Genomic DNA, 19,070 nt, shown 5'->3' with positions numbered 1-19,070 from the left:
ATGGGGCCATTCTCTAGATAAGTCTCTTAAATCAAATAAAAATCCTAACCTAAATGTCTAATATAAATAATTTAAAAAATTGAAATAATTCATATTAATGGTCTTGTACTTAGTACAGGGGTCATTCCTAGTTTTAGAAATAAAAATAAAAAAGTTCGGGTTTAACCCTATAGAAGAGTTTCTTCAAGTGTCGAACCATCGGTCTACTCCCTCCCTAACAATTCTTGCTATCATTGTGGCTGATGTGGTGGCATTTCATTTCATGACCTGCCACCTCAGCCATTTAAATTTCAAATTTAGCTCAATCCTCAATTTCAACTATAGGTGCTTTTTCCAGTTGGCCCTTTCTTTATTCCAATTGGGACCACATCAATGGATTAAGGCTTTGATTTTGTTGTTTCATCTCAGCGCTACGATATAATGCTGTAGAAAAAAATGGTTTAAATGTCTGGTTTGGATCTCCTGCCCATAGAAGCCTATCCACACCTATCCACAACTGTACATGGGACCATCTCCCCACGAATGGTAAGATGCAAATATGGGAGATGATCTTAATGTGCAACTGTAGTGACGTGTAGATAGGTGTAAATAAGGTTTTTGTGGGTAGGAGATCCAACCTGATGAATGTTTATGTAGGGTTGCAAGTTGGGCCAGGTTAGGTCAGGTTGAGGGCAACCTTAGCCCAACCCTAAGTTCTAAACACCCAACCCTAACCCTAACCAACCCGATCTTCAATCCAACCTACCCAACCCTAACCCTAACACTAACTAAATTCCTTCAATCCTAACCCAACCCGAAGTCAACTTTGGGTTGGATTGGGCGGGTTGGGCCCAACCCAACCTTCTTCCCATCCCTTAAAATCACATAGAACTTCTCAACCTCAGATCTTAATTCAAATTTCACTATATATATTAATTCTATGTTTTATTACTATTTGTTTGTTGATGTTTTTATTAGTTCTTTTAGTACAAAATTCAGAAAAATAAGTGTTATTTGAAATAACTATAGTTTTAACAAAAAAATGACTATAGTTTTTTATGAGTTATGATTTATGATAATCTTTTATGGGCTAGCTACAAGCTATGGGCAGAGAAGAACATTGAGAAAATGAAAAATAAAATATTCAAAAAATATATAATATGTTATTTAGGTTTTAGTCTTTCCAATTAGAATCAAGTGAAGTGATTATCTTAAAAAAAAAAAAAAAAAGACTGGATAGTATGTGGTGGGGGATATACACTACCATGCATCCAAACAGATCAATGTATGATATATCATATATAGCATATATTTATATATGACGTGTACTATATAGTCGGGTTTGGGTTGGGTTGGGTTGCCCAAGGGATCAACCCTAACCCAACCCGAAGTAGCGTTGGGTTCATGAATTTCAACCCTAATCCAAGTATCAACCTAACCCAACCCAACCCAACTCTTTTTGGGTTGGGTTAGGGCCAACCTAGCCTAAGTTGCAGCCTTAGTTTATGGCCTTAGTATCTTTAGTATCCTCAGTGTTTTAAACCCAAGTCCAAGTTGGTTGAGCTCAACCTCATTGTATGAGATATGATTTAATTAGTTGAATGCTTTAGGTGTTTAGCAAACTATGGAACCAATGATAAGACTCCACAGGGGTATAAATGGATCGGATCATGATCCAGTCCAATATATTTTATTGTTTTATTTTATTTTTCTTTTAGTAATTTATTAATTCGTTTAAAAATCAAATCGGATCGGATTAGATCCGAATATCTGACTTCCTCATTGAATTTGAATTCAAATCAATGTTTATAAGATCCGATCAGGTCTTTGGATTATATCAGATCTACTGTTCATATTATTGTATTGGATTCGGATATACCTTGGTTCGAATCCGATCCAATCTGTTTGCATCCCTAAAGACTCCACACCAATCTTAAAATGCATGGGACCCATAATCATTCAACCTCTAAGTGAGCCCCATGTATTTTATCACTAGTGTGGAGTGTTATCATTGATTGTAGATCGTGCTGAACAACGAAAGTGTACAACTAATCTGGATTTTCATTGTATGGGGAGATGTTCCCAATACTCTATGGTGGTGTCTTGTGTGTATTGGGTAGAGATGTGAGAAAAACTTGTGCATAGGAGATGGAGTGAGGTTGGTAACCTCTGTCATATAGCTCTTCATGGAACTTTGCACCACGAGACTCTAACCCAATGTTTTAAAAACCGACCCAAAGGTCGAACCGTTTTTGCCTCCGGGTCGTGGGTCACCAATTCGATTAGTCGGGTCGAACGGTTTAGACCATGCCACATTATCATATATGTATTAGGTATATATATATATATATATATATATATATATATATATATATATATTAGTCGGGTCGAACGATTTAGACCATGCCACATTATCATATATGTATTGGGTATATATATATATATATAGATAGATAGATAGATACACGTATGTATATATGTGTATAAATATGTTTTATATATGTTATATGTATTTTTATATTTAATTTATATTTTTTAACTCAGTTTATACTTTTTTGTTATTTATAAAAATATTAAAAATTATAATTTGAGGCCAAAAGTGTTTTTTTTTTTGTGATAATAGTGGGGCAAGGCGCCTATGGCTCCTTGGGATGTATAGATCTCAAAAAGTTACCAAAAAAAAATCACCCCAATCAGACATTAGAGTGCAAAGTTATGGCCTTCGAAAGTTTGCATACATTGAATATGCAACTCGTGACTCAATGACCAAGTCAAACAAGTCAATGATTGAACTGGCCGGGTCGAACGATTCTTAACCAAGTCAACGATTTTGACCAAGTCTACGGTTTTTAACTGTTTATCAAGTTTTGACTGAACCAAACACAAAATCTTAACCGACCAGGTGACAATTTAAACGATTTGACCGACTAAGTCAACAACGACGGGTTAAAAACATTGCTCTAACCTGTCCGGTTTGCACCCACACTATCTTCATCTGTCCTGCTGGCATATGAAGAAAAACAAAAGATGATGGATTCTAATTGCATAACTTCACTGAAAAAGAATGCACAACTACGTCCATATCAACGGTGCCAACCGACTGATTGAAGGCATAAAGCGCCACATGACTCTTTATATATATATATATATAAACCAGAGATAAAAAAAAAAGGAGTTATACATAATAAGGGTAGCCCATCCCCAAATATCAATACAACAAAAGACACTTCAGAAATAAAGGCAAATAAGAAAAATAATTAAAATTTGAATGAACACAATTAACAAGTTAATCATCAACTTAATTCCCTTTCCGGGACAACTAGTGGCTATTTCTTACAAATATAGAGCGTGCCTCACACGGATCTCACGGTTACATCCTATCCAGTATTAGGAACATCTCTATGAATAACAAATACTATTATAGGAGATATTCTCGACGTGCGGCCAAGACATGCGTAAGTCCTGTGTGGTTAGTGTGAGGGGCCAACGAATCCGGAAACTATGAAAGCAGAAAGCAGAAAGCGTACATCCAACTGAGGGGCCAACGAATTGGGATCTGCGTCTCACACCAACCTAATATGCACCTGTGGGGTCAGTGTGAGGCGCCCTGTGGGAGGAGCATATCCGGTCTCGGGGCCAATGGGCTTAGAACACTATCACTATCCCTCTAACTCTAACATTTCTAACTCAAAAGAAGATGATGGGCCCAATTCGTTTCTGATTTCGTTAATGTAGGCAGGGATAATTGCCGATCAAATGGTTCACAAAATTGCACAACGTGATCTGCTAAGAGATGTAGTTAGAATTTTGTTTGTTCCGAGTTCCGCCCCAAAAAAAGGCAAAAACCACCCTTGGATTAAGACAAAAACATCACTTCGTCCAATCCTCTTGTGTGAGGAATGTCCTTCCATAAGGATTCTTTTGGAGTGCAGTTTCTTTTGTTTTTTTTTTTTTGTCAGTTGGTTCTTGAGCAGGTTATAGTATAGGGCATAGGAATTGCATTCAAAATTAGGGTTCGTTTGGTTGCAATTGAAATTAGAATCAGAATCAAAATGATTTATTTTTATAGTCTCAGTCTATTTCGCTCTGACAAGAATCAGAATCAGAATTAGAATAAATTAGAATGGAATTTCATTCTAAAAGAAGAGGAGGGAATGACCAAATGGGGGAATGTTATTCCACCAAATGAAAGTGGGATTCTAATTCAGTAATTCTCTCTAATAAGACAGTTGGATTTTAGATTCATTCCCGCGAACCAAACGGGCCCTAAGGTGCCACTCAGGTTAAGCTGCCAACCGTTCAATTTGATTTGGGGCAGGAAATACACGTGTTGATTTGCAGTGTGCAAAGTTCATTATTGCAACGGTGCCCAGTGCCCACCGTTCAATTTGATTCAATGACAAAAACCAAACGAACGTGGAGATAGTTGAATGCGTTTCCTGCGCTAAACTTCAAACAAAACTACCAATCACGTTAGGTTCCCACCGTTTCTCTTTTAGCTGCTGCTGCTGCGTAATCCGTAGACACAAAAATGGCGGTTTTGTTTGGTTGGATCATTGACATATTCATCACGCTTTCTCTGATCGTGCCACTTGCTTGCAGCTTCAAAGCACAGTTTGCGATCCCAACTCTTCTCAGTGCGACACATCACCATCTCACCCCTCCTCTCCATCTCTTTCTTAAACAAAAAAAAAAAAAAAAAAAACAGAACGAAAGAACGAACGTATTTGTATTTGGTTTGTATGACCAGCTTCTTTATTACTAGCTCATGGCGACCCCTAAATTTGGCAGGGTTCCCAGCATTCGAGAAAGGATCGAGGACACGCTCTCTGCTCACCGGAATGAACTCGTTTCTCTACTCTCCAGGTTGATGTTCTTTTTATCTGTTCTTTCTTCCTGTCTAGGCTAGATTTAGTCTTCTGAATCTAGGCTAGATAACAATGTTGTTTTGCCTAGGTACATGGATCAGGGCAAAGGAATTCTGCAACCACATCACCTATCAGACGAGTTAGCCAATGACGTGGGAGAAGATAAAGGAAGAAAGAAGCTCACTGATAGCCCTTTTAGCGAAATTCTCAAATCCGCTCAGGTCCTTTTTTATTCTCTCTCTCTCTCTCTCTCTCTCTCTCTAAATATCTCTTTCTGTCGGTTTCTGTAAGGCCTCTGCATTTCTGATTCATCTATTTATTTATTTGATTTGGTTAAAGGAAGCTATAGTCCTTCCTCCTTTTGTGGCAATGGCTGTCCGTCCGAGGCCCGGTATTTGGGAATTTGTTCGTGTTAATGTCCATGAGCTGAGTGTGGAGCAGTTGGGCGTCGCCGAATATCTTCGCTTCAAGGAGGAACTCGTCAATGGCGAGTAAACAGAGCAACCTTTCTCTGCTGATGCAACTGTTGCCATATTTTTCTGTTCTGTCCGTCGCTTTTTAATAAATTTCCTCTTTGAAGAGAGCCTTGATAGTTGGACTTATTAATTATTTAACTAATTAACTTTCTTTTACCTTTTGCAATTAATGTAGTCTTGGCTTTTAATACCCCTTTCAGCTTCAATAATCATTTCGTGCTTGAGCTTGATTTCGAACCCTTCAACGCGACATTTCCTCGCCCCAGCCAGTCCTCGTTCATTGGCAATGGGGTTCAATTCCTCAATCGTCACCTTTCATCGGTTATGTTCCGGAACAGAGACTGCTTGGAGCCTTTGCTTGATTTTCTTCGAGCACACAAATACAAGGGCCATGTAAGTATGCATTTGCTTTGCTTTTTCTTTTGGAAGAGCTCATATTTCCTCAGTTTGGCTCATGCGCGTTAGATTGAAAATTAATTATTTCCTCTTTATTTGAAAGGCGTTATTCATTTCCCTAATGTTGATTAAAGAAGCAAAGATACCCTGAGTTTTCAGAAATTGACTTAAACGTTCCTTTAAGTTTTTGACTGGACTTAAACATACCTCCAAATGTTAAATTTGACGGAAGACTCTTCTACCCTTTATTATTCTTCAAAATTTCAAAACGAACCAGAGAGTGTAAGGGAGGTATTGGAACGAGGGAAAAACTTGTATCTTCTTATTCTGATATGGCAGTACTTATAATTACATCAGAGGAGGTCGGTTGTGGTGTAACAATCCAGTAACCGACTAACTACATGTGGACCACGTGGCTAAACTGGACGTGGGCCCAAAGACTATTCCTAATACCCCCCCCTCATGTTGGAGCGTCAAAAGGCATCAGGACGCCCAACTTGGAGCGGAGATGCTGAAGTTTTTCTGTGGAAAGAGCCTTTGTGAGGAGATCAGCTGGCTAAGAAGAGCTCGATAAGTGATGAGTCTGTAAGGAGCCATTTTGCACTTGTTCACTAACCAAATGACAGTCAATGTGGATGTGTTTCGTTCTTTCACGAAAAACGGGATTGGCTACTATGTGAAGTGCTGCCTTGCTGTCACAGTCCAGTTGCATAGGTGATGAAAGCTGAATGGTGAAATCAGCTAAGAGTCGTCGAAGCCAAACTAATTCGGCTGTGACAAAGGCCATTGCTTGGTATTCCGCTTTTGCCAAGGAGCGAGACACAGTCGGCTGCTATAGAGGAGATGAGCCGAGTAAAGTGATGTAGCCAGTAGTTGATCGTTGGGTGACAGGGCAACTAGCCCAGTCAGAATCAGAGTATCCATTGAGAACAATATTGCTATTGCTCGAAAGAGATATGCCATGCAATGGAGTGCCTTTGAGATATTGAACAATGCGCAAGGCAGCATCAAGGTGTTCTTGACGAGGTTCATGTATATGTTGATTGAGATAGTTCACAGCAAATGAGATATCAGGCCTGGTTACTGTGAGGTAAACCAAACGGCCCACGAGTCTGCGATAAGGCGAAGGATTAGCCAAGATGGGGCTGGAAGGATCATCAAAATGGTGTTGGGCCTCCATTGGTGTTGGTGATGGTTTACAATCTTGCATCCTGGTGTCAATGATATCAGCGATGTATTTATGTTGACTGAGAAATATGTCATCAACCAAACGATGGACTTCAAGTCCCCAAAAAAAATTTGGGGTGCCAAGGTCTTTGATTTTGAACCTGTCGTCCATGAACTTCTTGAGAAATGTGATTCGTGTAGAATCATTTCCAGCCAGGAGAACATCATCAACATATACTAGTGCGGCTATGAAGGAGTCACCTGAAGTTAGTGTAAAGAGAGAATAATCGGCATGTGATTGCTTGAAGCCCAAACAGAGAAGTGCTTGAGTAAACTTTTCAAACCACATGTGGTATGCTTGTTTGAGGCCATAGAGGGAATTTGGAATTTGCATACTCTGTGATCTCCTCCTTGAGCAAAACCTTGAGGAAGGGTCATATATACTTCCTCATGAATGTCACCATGTAGAAAAGCATTATTGACATCGATTTGGTGAATTTCCCAGTTTCTTATTGCAATCGTGGCCACTAGACACTGCATTGTGACTAATTTTGCTATTGGTGCAAGGTGTCATGGTAATCCAATCCTTCAACTTGAGTATAGCCTTTAGCCACAAGGCAAGCTTTAAACCTCTTGATAGAGCCATCCGCTATGTATTTAATTTTATACATCCATTTTGATCCAATTGGGCGCTTTCATGGGAGTAAGTCCACTAGAATCCAAGTATTGTTGTGTTCTAGGGCTGAGATTTCATCTGCCATGGCTTGGCGCCATCGGGGATTCCTGTTGGCTTGAGTGAAAGTGGTTGGTTCAGATTCTATCTGAGGAATGACAGCCTGGGTCTGATGTGCCAGAGATGGTGGTAGGTTGACAACATAATCTTGGAGGTGAGTGGGGTTTCTGGTTGTGCGCCTGGGCCGGGCATTGTGTTGAATGTTATCAGCATTAGACGATTGGTTGCTGATTATGGGTTGGGGATCAACGGATGTTGGACTGGGTAGTATGATGGGCTGTGTTTGATCAACTGTGGGTTGGGCTTCAATTAGTGAAGGTGGTGGGATAGGTGTGTCATCAAATGTGGGATTGGGGGATGGAAAAAGGCATAGTTCAAGAATGGTGATGGGAGATTGTTGGTTCTTGAAAGGGAATTGAGTCTCATAGAATATGACGTCTCATGCAGTGAACAGTTGGTGTGACTCAAGGTTGTATAGTTTGTATCCCTTTTGGCCATAAGGGTATCCAACAAAGGCACATCGGATGGCTCTACTAGCAAATTTATCATGAGGTTTGGGGCAAACCTGTGCATAGCATAGACACCCAAAAGACTTCATGTGATCATAACAGGGTGGTTTTTGGAATAGGACTTCTTATGGTGACTTGTTTGAGAGCAAAGGGGTTGGTAAGCGGTTGATGATGTAGATGGCGGTTTGTAAGCACTCACCCCAAAATGATATAGGCATGTGGGCATGGAAGCAAAGGGCTCTGGCAACTTCTAGTGAATGGTGATGTTTCCGTTCAGCAACGCCATTCTGTTGTGGCGTGTCGACGCAGCTGCGTTGAAGTTCAATCTCCTGTGCAGTAAGGAATTCTTGCAAGGGGCATGAATGAAATTCATACCCATTATCTGAACGGAGAACTTGGAGTGTGTATCCAAACTGCCGAGGTACCATTGCACAAAATAAAAGAAGAAAAGATACAGCATTTGATTTATTTCGAAGTAGATAAACCCTAGTACATTTGCTAAAATCATCAACCAATGTAAGAAAGCATCTGGCTCCACTATGAGATGGTGTCTTATAACCTTCGCAAATGTCGCAATGGATCAATTGAAATGGCCAAGAGGACATGGACTGGCTGACATGGAATGGAAGCCGAGTTTGTTTGGCTCTGTGGCATGCATCATAGCAGTGCTCCAAAGATACAATGGGTACTCCAAGAATGAGTGGCAGGTGCTTGCGAGAGGCATGTCCTAAACGGTGGTGCCATGTTGCTGAATTTGTAGTGGAAGTGGTGTGAGCAGATGCGTGTTGAGGTGTTGTAAATGAGAATCGGCAAAGTCCCCACTCCAATCACTGTCTTGGAGGCTAAGTCCTGGATGATGCAAGACGAGGAAGAGAAAATCACAGCACAATTTAATTGTTGTGTTAGCCGACTAATAGATAAAAGATTGCAGGAAAATTCTGGTATGTAGAGCACATCAGGAATAACCAGAGATCCTAAGGATATTGATCCTTGCATGGTGGCTGGAACCAATAGTCCATTTGGTAGCCAAACTGGCTTATCAATATCTGTGGAGGTGTGATCTATGAAATGACATGGTGATGGGATCATGTGATCTGAAGCACCACTGTCAAGTATCCACTCGACAGTAGAAGTGGTCTTACCGGCGACATTGGCAAATATAGTATTGGCTGACTCTTTGCTCAGTAAGGAGAGAAGCTGAGTATATTGCTAAGGAGAAAGGCCAAAAAATGAAGAGTTGCTTGAAGGATTCTTGCCAAGAATCTGATCTGTGGTTTCTGAAGTGGCACAGGAGCTTGGTCGTTGGTTTCCTTTCTCATTCTGCCGATTTGAATGGGATTTATCCCAGCCAGGTGGATATCCTACTAGTTCGTAGCAGTGGTCCTTAGTGTGGCCATTGCGTTTGCAGTGCTCACAGTAATACTTTGATCTTGACTGCTGGTTAGGTCCCATGGTATTTGAACGAGACCCTTGTCTAGAGGAAACAGACATGGCTGCTGCTTCTGGCGCAGGCTGCAGAGTATACATTGCGAGGTGGCATTCTTCTTGAAGGACCAGAGCATATTGTTCAAGGATGGTAAAGGTTCTGATCCAAGAATACTGGAGCGGATGGTATTGTACGACTCATTGAGTCCCATCAAGAATTGATGGAGTCATTCTTTTTCTTGCTCAACAATGAAGGTCTTGGCTGCGCCCCCACAAGAACACTCAGGTAAGGTATTGAGTGTGGCTAATTCATCCCAAATTATCTTTAATTTGGAGAAGAACGATGTTACGGTAAGATTCGTTTGTTTGAGCATCACCAAATCATGCTTGAGTTGGTGTATTCTTGAGATAGTTTTCTGAGAAAATCTCTCCTGTAGTTCTGACCTGATCTCTGATGCAGATTCAATGAAGGCAACACGTACAGCACCTTTGAGACAGAGTTGAAGATCCAAGAAGTGACCATCGCATTGCATTTGGACCAAGCGCTTTTTTCTGGCAACAATCTTGCTGGTTGAGGCAGCGATCCGTCAACAAAACATAGTTTGTTCTTCGCTTGGAGTGCTGTTCTCATTGCCTGCTGCCATACTGGGTAATTTTCTCCTGTGAGCAGACAGGATACTAAAACCATTCCTGGATTGTTGGAGGCATGCAAGAAATACGGGGAGCTGGGATCTAAGAACAGGGACGCCATGGCAAGACGATGATCCGTTGGGTTTCAAGAAATCAAGAATGAGTTTCTTGAAAGAAAAAACTTTGGGAAAACAGAAAAAAAAGGAGAAGGAATATGGGTGATGAGATTAATCACACCCTGTGTGTGTGCGATGAAGTGGGAAGGGTTAATCGCACCTTGTGAGCGTGCGATGAAGTAAGGGATTTTAGATGAGCCGAGGCTCTGATACCATGTAAGGAGGTATCAGAATGAGGGAAAAATATGCATCTTCTTATTCTGATATGGCAGTATTTATAATTACATCGAGGAGGTCGGTTGTGGTGTAACAACCCACTAACCGACTAACTACAAGTGGGCCACGTGGCTAAACTGCACATGGGCCCAAAGACTCTATTCCTAACAGAGTAAAAAACAAATTTCCAAACTGAAAAAAGACTGATTATTTCTATCCATCAAATATGCATAATCCTGGAGGGAGCTTCTTGTTTATTGAATCCTTTCCGCTAACCGTTCGAACATAGAATGGGGCCTGTTCTGCAAAGTCCGAATGCAACTCCATTTTCTCTCTGTATCCTCCTTTAAATATAAGAGTCCAGTCAGTGTTATTATTTTTACAAGAAGATGAAATAAGAACGAATAAGAAAGAGTTGTTAGATGGTGTTACAGAGCTCCCAAGCGAAATCATTCATGAAATCCTTTCAAGACTAACTGTAAAAGAGATTGCATGGCTCTGGTGCATTTAAAAAACATGGTTTAATCTACTCATAGATCATCATTTCATTAGAGAGCATATGAATCGAGTAACTGAAATAATTTGTTGTTCTCTTTAGATGATCACAATTGCTTCAACGTTCTACCTCATTGAAATGAAGCACTGATCAAGTCAAACGACTCAGCACATTGCCTCAGAACCTCCTTGGTGGCATTATACTAGTGGGTTTGTAATGGTTTAGTAATCAGTACACCAAGAGCATCTATGAAATCTCATAACCAGAGTTTCTGGGTTTTAAATACAACAACAAAAACTGAGATGTGAAATGGTTATCTCATCGGACTGCATTACTTCACAATGTTGTACAAAAACTTGGCGAGATGTGAATGATTTATTTTATGAGACTGGATTACTGGTGAGAGATGCTTCTAGGTCCAAAATGCTTCAAAGGGTAAAATGGGGTTTTTAAATATTAAACAGATCACCTAAATTCTCAACCGAACGTTTCACCAAAAGAGGGTATGTTTAAGTCCAGTGGGGTCAGCCCACAAGATATATATAAGTCCATTTTAAAACCCCAGGGTATGTTTAAGTCTTTTACCTTTTTATTATTTATCATTATGTTCTTGGTTCAACATTCTAGTCTGGTCATGTTCTGATTGAAACTTGGTCATTATGTTGATATGTTCTTTAATGCTACATGTAGTAATACAGCAGAGCTCATCATCATCTAAGCCTTGTCCTAACTATATGGGGTCTGCTACATGAATCCTGTTTTGCAATCTGTTGTGTTCATTGCCATATCCACTGTATCATCTGTGTATCTTGTTTCAGCTTTTAATGAAATACTTTATGTTACAGTTAAAAAATTCATCATCTTATGGGTGCTTAATTCTTTTCCCACTACTTCCATCCAATTCCCTTTCAGTCTGTCCCTAGTACTTTCATTCCCTTCAACTTGTAACCGATAACTTCTTCTAATGGGCTCTGTAGATGGTCTTCATGCACACGACCGAACTATCTCACTCTACTTCCTCTCATTTCATTACCTATTGGAGCTACTCCTAGTTTCCTTCATATATCTTCATTTCTGACCCTATCTTTCTGGTTTTACCACTCATCCATCTAAGCATATGCATTTCTTCAACATTCATTTTTTGGACATGTTTTCTAACAGACCAACACTCTGCTCCATACAACATAACTGGCCTTACAACAGTTCCATAGAATTTTTCTTTTGTCTGAAGTGGTATTTGCCTATCACACACCCCCCTCTTTTTGCTCATCCTGCTCTAATTCTATGAGTGGCTTTGTCTTCAATCTTCCCATTGTTATGAATTATTAAACCAAGGTAATGGAGTAATGCAGAGAGCTAAATGAATTAATTTATCAAGTAAAATGTGCAGGTCATGATGCTGAATGACCGGATACAAAGTTTATCAAGACTTCAAACTAATTTGGCCAAGGCAGAGGAATATCTCTCAAAGCTACTACCAGATGCACCATATTCTGATTTTGAATATGTGTAAGCTTCATGGTTCCCAAATTGTTTGCACAGTTTAAGTATTTACCATTTAGGCTGTAGTGACTAATTTATGGCTTGGCCACTCTTCCAGATTCCAGGAATGGGGCTTTGAGAAAGGTTGGGGTAATAATGCAAAACGTGTTTCTGAGATGGTACATCTTCTCTTGGACATAATTCAGGCTCCTGATCCCTCTAACTTGGAGACTTTCCTTGGGAGGATTCCAATGGTGTTCAATGTTGTCGTTGTATCCCCACATGGCTACTTTGGCCAAGCAAATGTCTTGGGTTTGCCAGACACTGGAGGGCAGGTAACATACTTTTTGTCATCTATTCTATGGTGTTCTGTTGTGTTCAATACCATGTATGAAGTGAAAATTACTCATAAAAAAAAAAGTATGAAGTGCAAACTTTGAATGTCGTTGTGATATCATTTGTACTTCAAACTCCAGTCTACCTCTCCCTGCAACACTTTCTGTTGAATATGATTACATATGATGATTTTGGTTCATTGTAATTGTCATCATATGTCCATATGCATCTGCAGGGCTATATGAACGTTATTAATGTTTACTTATTTTCTGTAATTTCTGTGCAGATTGTTTATATATTGGACCAAGTACGTTCCTTGGAGAATGAGATGCTTTTGAGAATTCAGGAGCAAGGATTGAATATTACTCCTAGAATTCTTATTGTGAGTATAACTCATTTTATCCTGCCTAACCATGATTTAGATAATAGTTTGTTGTTGCTTTTCATTCACCTCCTCAGTCACAAACTATTGTCATTCATCTAAAACTTCTGTGATTACTGGTCAAAGGTTACCCGGCTAATACCTGATGCAAAAGGGACAACATGCAACCAACGTTTGGAAAGAATCAGTGGAACACAACATACACATATTTTGCGGGTGCCTTTTAGGACTGAAAAAGGAATTCTTCAGAAGTGGATCTCAAGGTTTGATGTTTGGCCATACCTGGAGGCATTCACAGAGGTATTCTATTACTTGGCAAGTATGTTATGAGCTAATTGGCATTACATTGCCTGTAGATGCTTTAATAATACAACTCCTTGATGGGTTTGTGTATTTCTCCCTAACCTTTTGTAAATTATAAGCTGTGATTTGTGGCCTTTAACTTGACTGATGTGATGTGGTGTACTGGAAGCTTCAGAACTTTTGTGGCACAGGCAGTTTACATTAAACTTAAAGAGTCAATGCAAGTCAAGTCGCCTTTTGCACACCAATTCAAGTCACATCTATGGCATGGTATTTAATGCTTTTTATGTATGTCTACATGTATGGGTGCTAATTGCTAAATGGCAAAGTAATATTGTCTAAAAATTACCTAACCCTGTAGTAACAAAGAAAGATTGTGGATGTTGGCAAATCTCTCTTTGAGAATGAGATCTCCCCAAAACCTACAACTCCTCCCATTAGAAACATCATACAGAATCAGGGCTATAAAAGAATGGTGGAGGCTGGTAATGGATCTCCATGAGGAAGTAAGCAGTATATGTATTGCTTCCTTGGCATCCTACCCATTTGGTGCCAAGCCATAGACGCTTTTGATGACCAGGTGCCATAGCCTATCCCTTTCAATGGGGAATCTCAGCAATCACTTATCCAGCAAAGAGAAGTTCCACTTTAGAATCTTCTCCACTCCCAGGCCTCTTTTCTTCCTTTTGTACACAACCTCCCACAGTCTCACTTAATAAAATGATGTTACTTAATCTCATCCAGTTTGATGCAGGACTGGAATAAAATATCACAAGAGAGAGAGAGAGAGAGAGAGAGAAGAGAGAAAAATCCTTAGAATCACTCTGGGGTTTGTAGGAATCACTCCATACAGCAAACTTAAAAGATAACTCCAAAGAAATCTTCATTAGCTTCAAAAGGAAGAGAATACATCTATTTATAGAGTGGCTTGTGTGGCTCGGAATACTGTTCATCATAAAATGCCACTCCTTGTCTTGTGCATTAAGAAACACAACAACTTTCTACCTACTAATGCAAATAAACTGAAAATTAAAAGAGAAGCACTACTAAGCTAGAGGAACACGATGCTATAGCCTAGACCTACATGGAACTGATCAAAATGACGAAAAAGAACTACTGCTAAAAAAATACAAAAATGCATAAAATTTCAGAAAATTCCAAATTTCATTCTTCAGCTCCTGCGTTACAGTTCCCACAAGAAGTCCATCATTTTTCTTTTTTTCCTTTTTTTTTTTCTTCATGGAGCTAGAAACTGGGGAGTTAGCCCATCCCCCAAACCCATAACCCCCTCAACCCTAGTGACAACATGATTTGATCCCAAATCTCCACTAAAGCTAGTCAGAGACCTTACCAACTGAGCCAGTTGGAGCTGTCAAGATCTAGAAGTCCCTCATTTACTTTTCTAGCCTTTTTCCACCAAGATAGGGATTTTGAAAGACAGATAATATACTAGGAGTTAGAAATGGTGGATTTGATGAGAGTGATTCTCCCAATGAAATGTAATTCTTCTTTGAAGATGCACTACTTTCATATTAAAATCTAGCTTTCTGTTTCTCATATAGACTCAAAGAAGGTATTTTCACTTATATAAAATTGTTTATTGCTTACTCTTCAAAGGAGAGACCTAGTGGCATGTTGCTAATGGTCATATACATGGTTTTTAGCGTTAGGAAGAGACATATCCCATGCCACTAGAAGCTATTGAAAGAAATAATTAATAGTTAGGGGTTACACCCATAGATCTTATTGAAGGCAGGAAGTATAACCAGCTGAATGTGAAAATACATAAAATGAAGGTTTTTTGACCAAGTCTCCTTCAAGTACACATGTTCTATTATGGGATAAATATTTTGTGGATTCTTGTATTTGTTTGATTCTTTTCTATGTTTATTTGATTCTAACAAATATCAATCAATTGGAATTTGTTATGCTATGTAGTGCTAGAGGTCCTTTATTTGTTGTAATGCAATTTCACTTCAGTGGATTGCATGAATTTAAGTAAATATAGGATATTTCATTTTTTTTCTGAAACAAAATAACAGGTGCAACATGTCATCATTATGTGGATTGATAGTCGATAGGGATCGATACTGCTTTTAGAAGCCGGGAACGAAGAGATTCAGTTCGTGCCACCTGGATGCCACAAGTGTTCCAGGTCTATTAGATGGATTTGTCGGTGAATGTTCTACCACTACATGATTACAGTCTGTTTCGCCGGTGAAGGGTCTCTTTCCTGAAGTTATTGATGGAGCGCAGATTCTCTTATAATAGAGCAGGTGGGGTGAAGCGAAGATGGGAAGCCTCTGCCTGGTACCGTAGATCGGAGAATGAAGGGAGGGTAAGATGCAATCTTTCTTACAGAGAAGTGGTGGCGGCGGGGGTTTGGCCTACTTTTAGGGCGTCAGAGGTGAAATGGGTTAATGGTAATAGGGTGGTAGCTACGGATCCTCAGGGAGTGACTGCGAGAAGAGAGTTTTTGAGGAACTGTTTGGTGGGTAGGTTCCGATGGGGGGTGGAGATTAAGGAGGTAGAGAGGTGGGCAAACGGCATTTGGAGAGAGGTGGGGGGTGTGAGAGTGAAGAAAATGGCGGATGGTCTTTTCCTCTTTATTTGTCCGTCAAGAGCTGGTGTGGATTGGGTTTTAAGACAAAGTCCATAGTAGATGGGAAGAAACCCCCTTTTGCTGGACTGGTGGGGGGTGAGTGCGGGATGTCATTACCTGATCCCTTCGAAGTAGGAGAGGACCTAGAGTCATGTTGGATTAGGGTTTACGGCCTGCCACTCTTGCTTTGGTGCCCAAGTGTCATAAGGGCTATTGGGGATGCTTGTGGGGGTTTTTTAGAGATAGACGATTCCCCGCTGGAGATTGCGACCTGCGAGTGGGTAAGAATGAAAATCGCAGGCAAAACCAAATTCGGAGCAAGGTTGAAGTGGTAGCAGGGGAAGTGGTCTTCATTGTTCAGATCTGGCAAGAAGTTTTGCTGTCTGTTCGAAGTTGGAGAGGTGGAGAAGGGCTGTCTTGCGATGTCCATAAAGAAGACAAGGAGAGTTTGAACTACTCCAAAACGTTAATCCTGGAAGATTTTGGCGAAAGTGAGCTTCCCGGTTTTTCAGTAGCAGAGAGGTATCAGAAGACGACGTGAGTTGCTTCTCCGGTGTCTAGAGATAGAGAAGAAGAAGATGCAAGTTTGGGGATTCTTTTGAGCCGTCCGATGTTGGTGACTTCGAACGGTACAGATGGGTTCACCCAGGATCCAGTTGTGAAGGAAATTCGAAATTCAAATCTGAGGGGCAGCGGGCAGGCTTGGGGTACTGAAGCCATTAAAGCCTGAATTAGAGAATGCCTTGCAGAGCTCCAACTGGCCCCTAGGGAAGATAGTGCACTAGAGAATTGTCAGAAGGGCTGCCAGCCTCCCCCACTCGAGTCTCAGTGGGCCCATGGGACTTCGGATGAAGTTAATGGGTCTGGAATGCTTTATTTAGCCCAACTAACTCTTCAACCTTTTATTCTGGAAGCTGGGCCTGGGCTCAATGGTTATATTGAGTCTAGTCCCTCCTCTGTTCGAAAGGCGAACCTGACGCTAGATTTCAGTCCTCAGGTTGGCAGTGGTCATCAGGGTATGGGTTCTGGGGAGGCTCGGGATTCTCAAGAATGAAGGGGGACTACTACTTGTAGGGAAAAGAAGGGTGGAGAGGGAGTTTCAGATCCTGGCACTAAGGTTGTGAAATCTTTGCCTTCCCAATTGTCTGCTCTGGAAGGCAAGACTCAGCTAAAGTCCAACCAACTAGCGGTGCTGAGAGAGGAAGAGGAGTTGATGGTGGTGGATCCGATAGTGATGGTGGCTGCAGATTCTCAAATTGCAGGTGGTGAAGGTATTCTTGAGGGTGCTGGGCCACAAGTGGGAGGTAGCAAACTCTGTGTTACAAATAGGTTTGCTGTCTCGGTTGGGCAGTCTCAGAAGAATAACAATCTGTTGGTGGATCAGTCGAACCAGGTAAGGGAGCAGTTTGAAAGTGCTTTTGATTCGTCTTGGGTTTCTTCTAAGTTGATGGGATTGGAAAAGTTTCTGGGGATCTCCCTAGAAGGCTTGGAAGAGGAAACAATTAAGCACTTGGAGGGGATAGAGAAAAGAATGAGTATGGCCAGGGGGAAAGCTGTAGTAAAGAAGGGGGGCAACAAATCTAAAAGAAGTAGAGAATTGCTACGCTTGACTTGGAATCTTAATGATAAAGTTGGTAGGAGTGAGGGGAGGGGGGGGGGGGGGAGAAAGGCTTAAGTGCCAAGTGTTCTGTTGTTTCTAGTTTGTTATGGAGCTTAAGATATTATCTTGGAATGTTAGGGGGTTGGGGTCGGGGAGAAGGAGGCTGGTAGTTTGTGACTCTGAAAAATTCAGGTTCAAAAGTGGTATTGATTCAAGAAACTAAATTGGAATCTGTGGAGGTCGGAGTGGTTAGAAGTATCTGGGGGGGAGGAGGAGGTTAGGTGGAGGTCAAAGTCGACAGCTGGTAGTGTAAGGGAGTTACTGAGTATGTGGGACCCGACTGTTTGCAGCTTGATCTCATCAGATTGGACTTTTTTCAATTTCTCTTGTCTCAAAACTTGCAGATGGAAATGTGTGTTAGGTTACTAATGTGTATGGTCCTAATGACCGAAGTCGGAGGGAGGAGTTTTGGGAGGAGTTGGTAGTGGCTAGGGGAAGTCTGGATTGCCTATGGGTTATTGGTGGGGACTTTAATGTCACTCTTTCTGGGGATGAGAAAAGCTCGGGGGGAAGAAGATCTAGGGATATGGTGCAATTTGCTGATTTTATCAACAAATTTGAGCTTCAAGATTTACCCCTTCATGGAAATAGGTATACTTGGACCAACAATCAAGACCTTCCTACCCTAGTGAGGCTAGATAGGTTTCTGGTTACTTCTAACTGGGAGGATGTTTTTCTGGAGTTTAAGCAGATTGCCCTTCCAAGACCAGTGTCAGACCATATTCCTATTCAACTAGTTTGTGGTGATAGAGTGAGAACAAAAGTTCTGTTCAAATTAGAGAATGCTTGGTTTGAGGATGGCTCTCTAGTTCCGTTGTTGAAGCCTATTTGGGAGGATATGCAGGTGGGAGGTACCAGTTCATTCATCTTAGCAAAGAAATTGGGAGCCATTGAAGCAAGGCTAAAGATTTGGAAATTGGAGAAAAGTTTGAATCTAGATACTGAGAAGAAGGCTCTACTGAGAGTACCATTAAAGAAGACTGACACAACTTAAGAATTAGGTCCTATTGCTGAGGAGCTCAGATTAAAAAGATTTCAGGCTAAGTTGAAGTTTGACAAATTGGTAGTGGCAGAAGAAATTGAATGGAGGCAAAGAGCCAAAGTGGCATGGCTGAAAGAGGGGGATAGGAATACACATTATTTTCACAAAATGGCAAATGCCAAAGCTAGAGCTTCTGTAATTACTAGGCTGGAGGGAGAGGGCAGGGTAGGTATCACTGAGTCTGATATGAAGCTAGTGGCAACTAGCTTTTACAAGAAGCTGTATAAGGAATCTTGGGCATTCAGACCTTTT

At 40.8% G+C, this 19,070-nt stretch overlaps 1 protein-coding gene across 4 annotated transcripts in view; it reads left to right on the top strand.

Annotated features, from left to right (window-relative positions):
* The first annotated feature begins 4,422 nt into the window (after nt 1-4,422).
* LOC148867591 (sucrose synthase 4-like) overlaps nt 4,423-19,070 on the top strand; it is a 30,250-nt gene continuing 15,602 nt past the window's right edge. The window contains exons 1-9 of one of the 4 annotated variants that reach the window (XM_088979734.1): nt 4,423-4,593; nt 4,771-4,845; nt 4,936-5,068; nt 5,187-5,338; nt 5,524-5,716; nt 12,402-12,520; nt 12,612-12,828; nt 13,116-13,211; nt 13,338-13,511. In XM_088979734.1, coding sequence (XP_088835860.1) covers nt 4,511-4,593; nt 4,771-4,845; nt 4,936-5,068; nt 5,187-5,338; nt 5,524-5,716; nt 12,402-12,520; nt 12,612-12,828; nt 13,116-13,211; nt 13,338-13,511 — 1,242 coding nt within the window. In that variant the 5' untranslated portion in view covers nt 4,423-4,510. The other 3 variants (XM_088979733.1, XM_088979731.1, XM_088979732.1) reach the window with 3 other exon arrangements.

The sequence above is a fragment of the Nelumbo lutea genome, chromosome 3, assembly GCF_056320005.1.
Source record: "Nelumbo lutea isolate HS-2025 chromosome 3, American lotus-T2T, whole genome shotgun sequence".
NCBI classification, from domain to species: domain Eukaryota; kingdom Viridiplantae; phylum Streptophyta; class Magnoliopsida; order Proteales; family Nelumbonaceae; genus Nelumbo; species Nelumbo lutea.
This window is presented reverse-complemented; position numbering and strand designations above follow the sequence as displayed.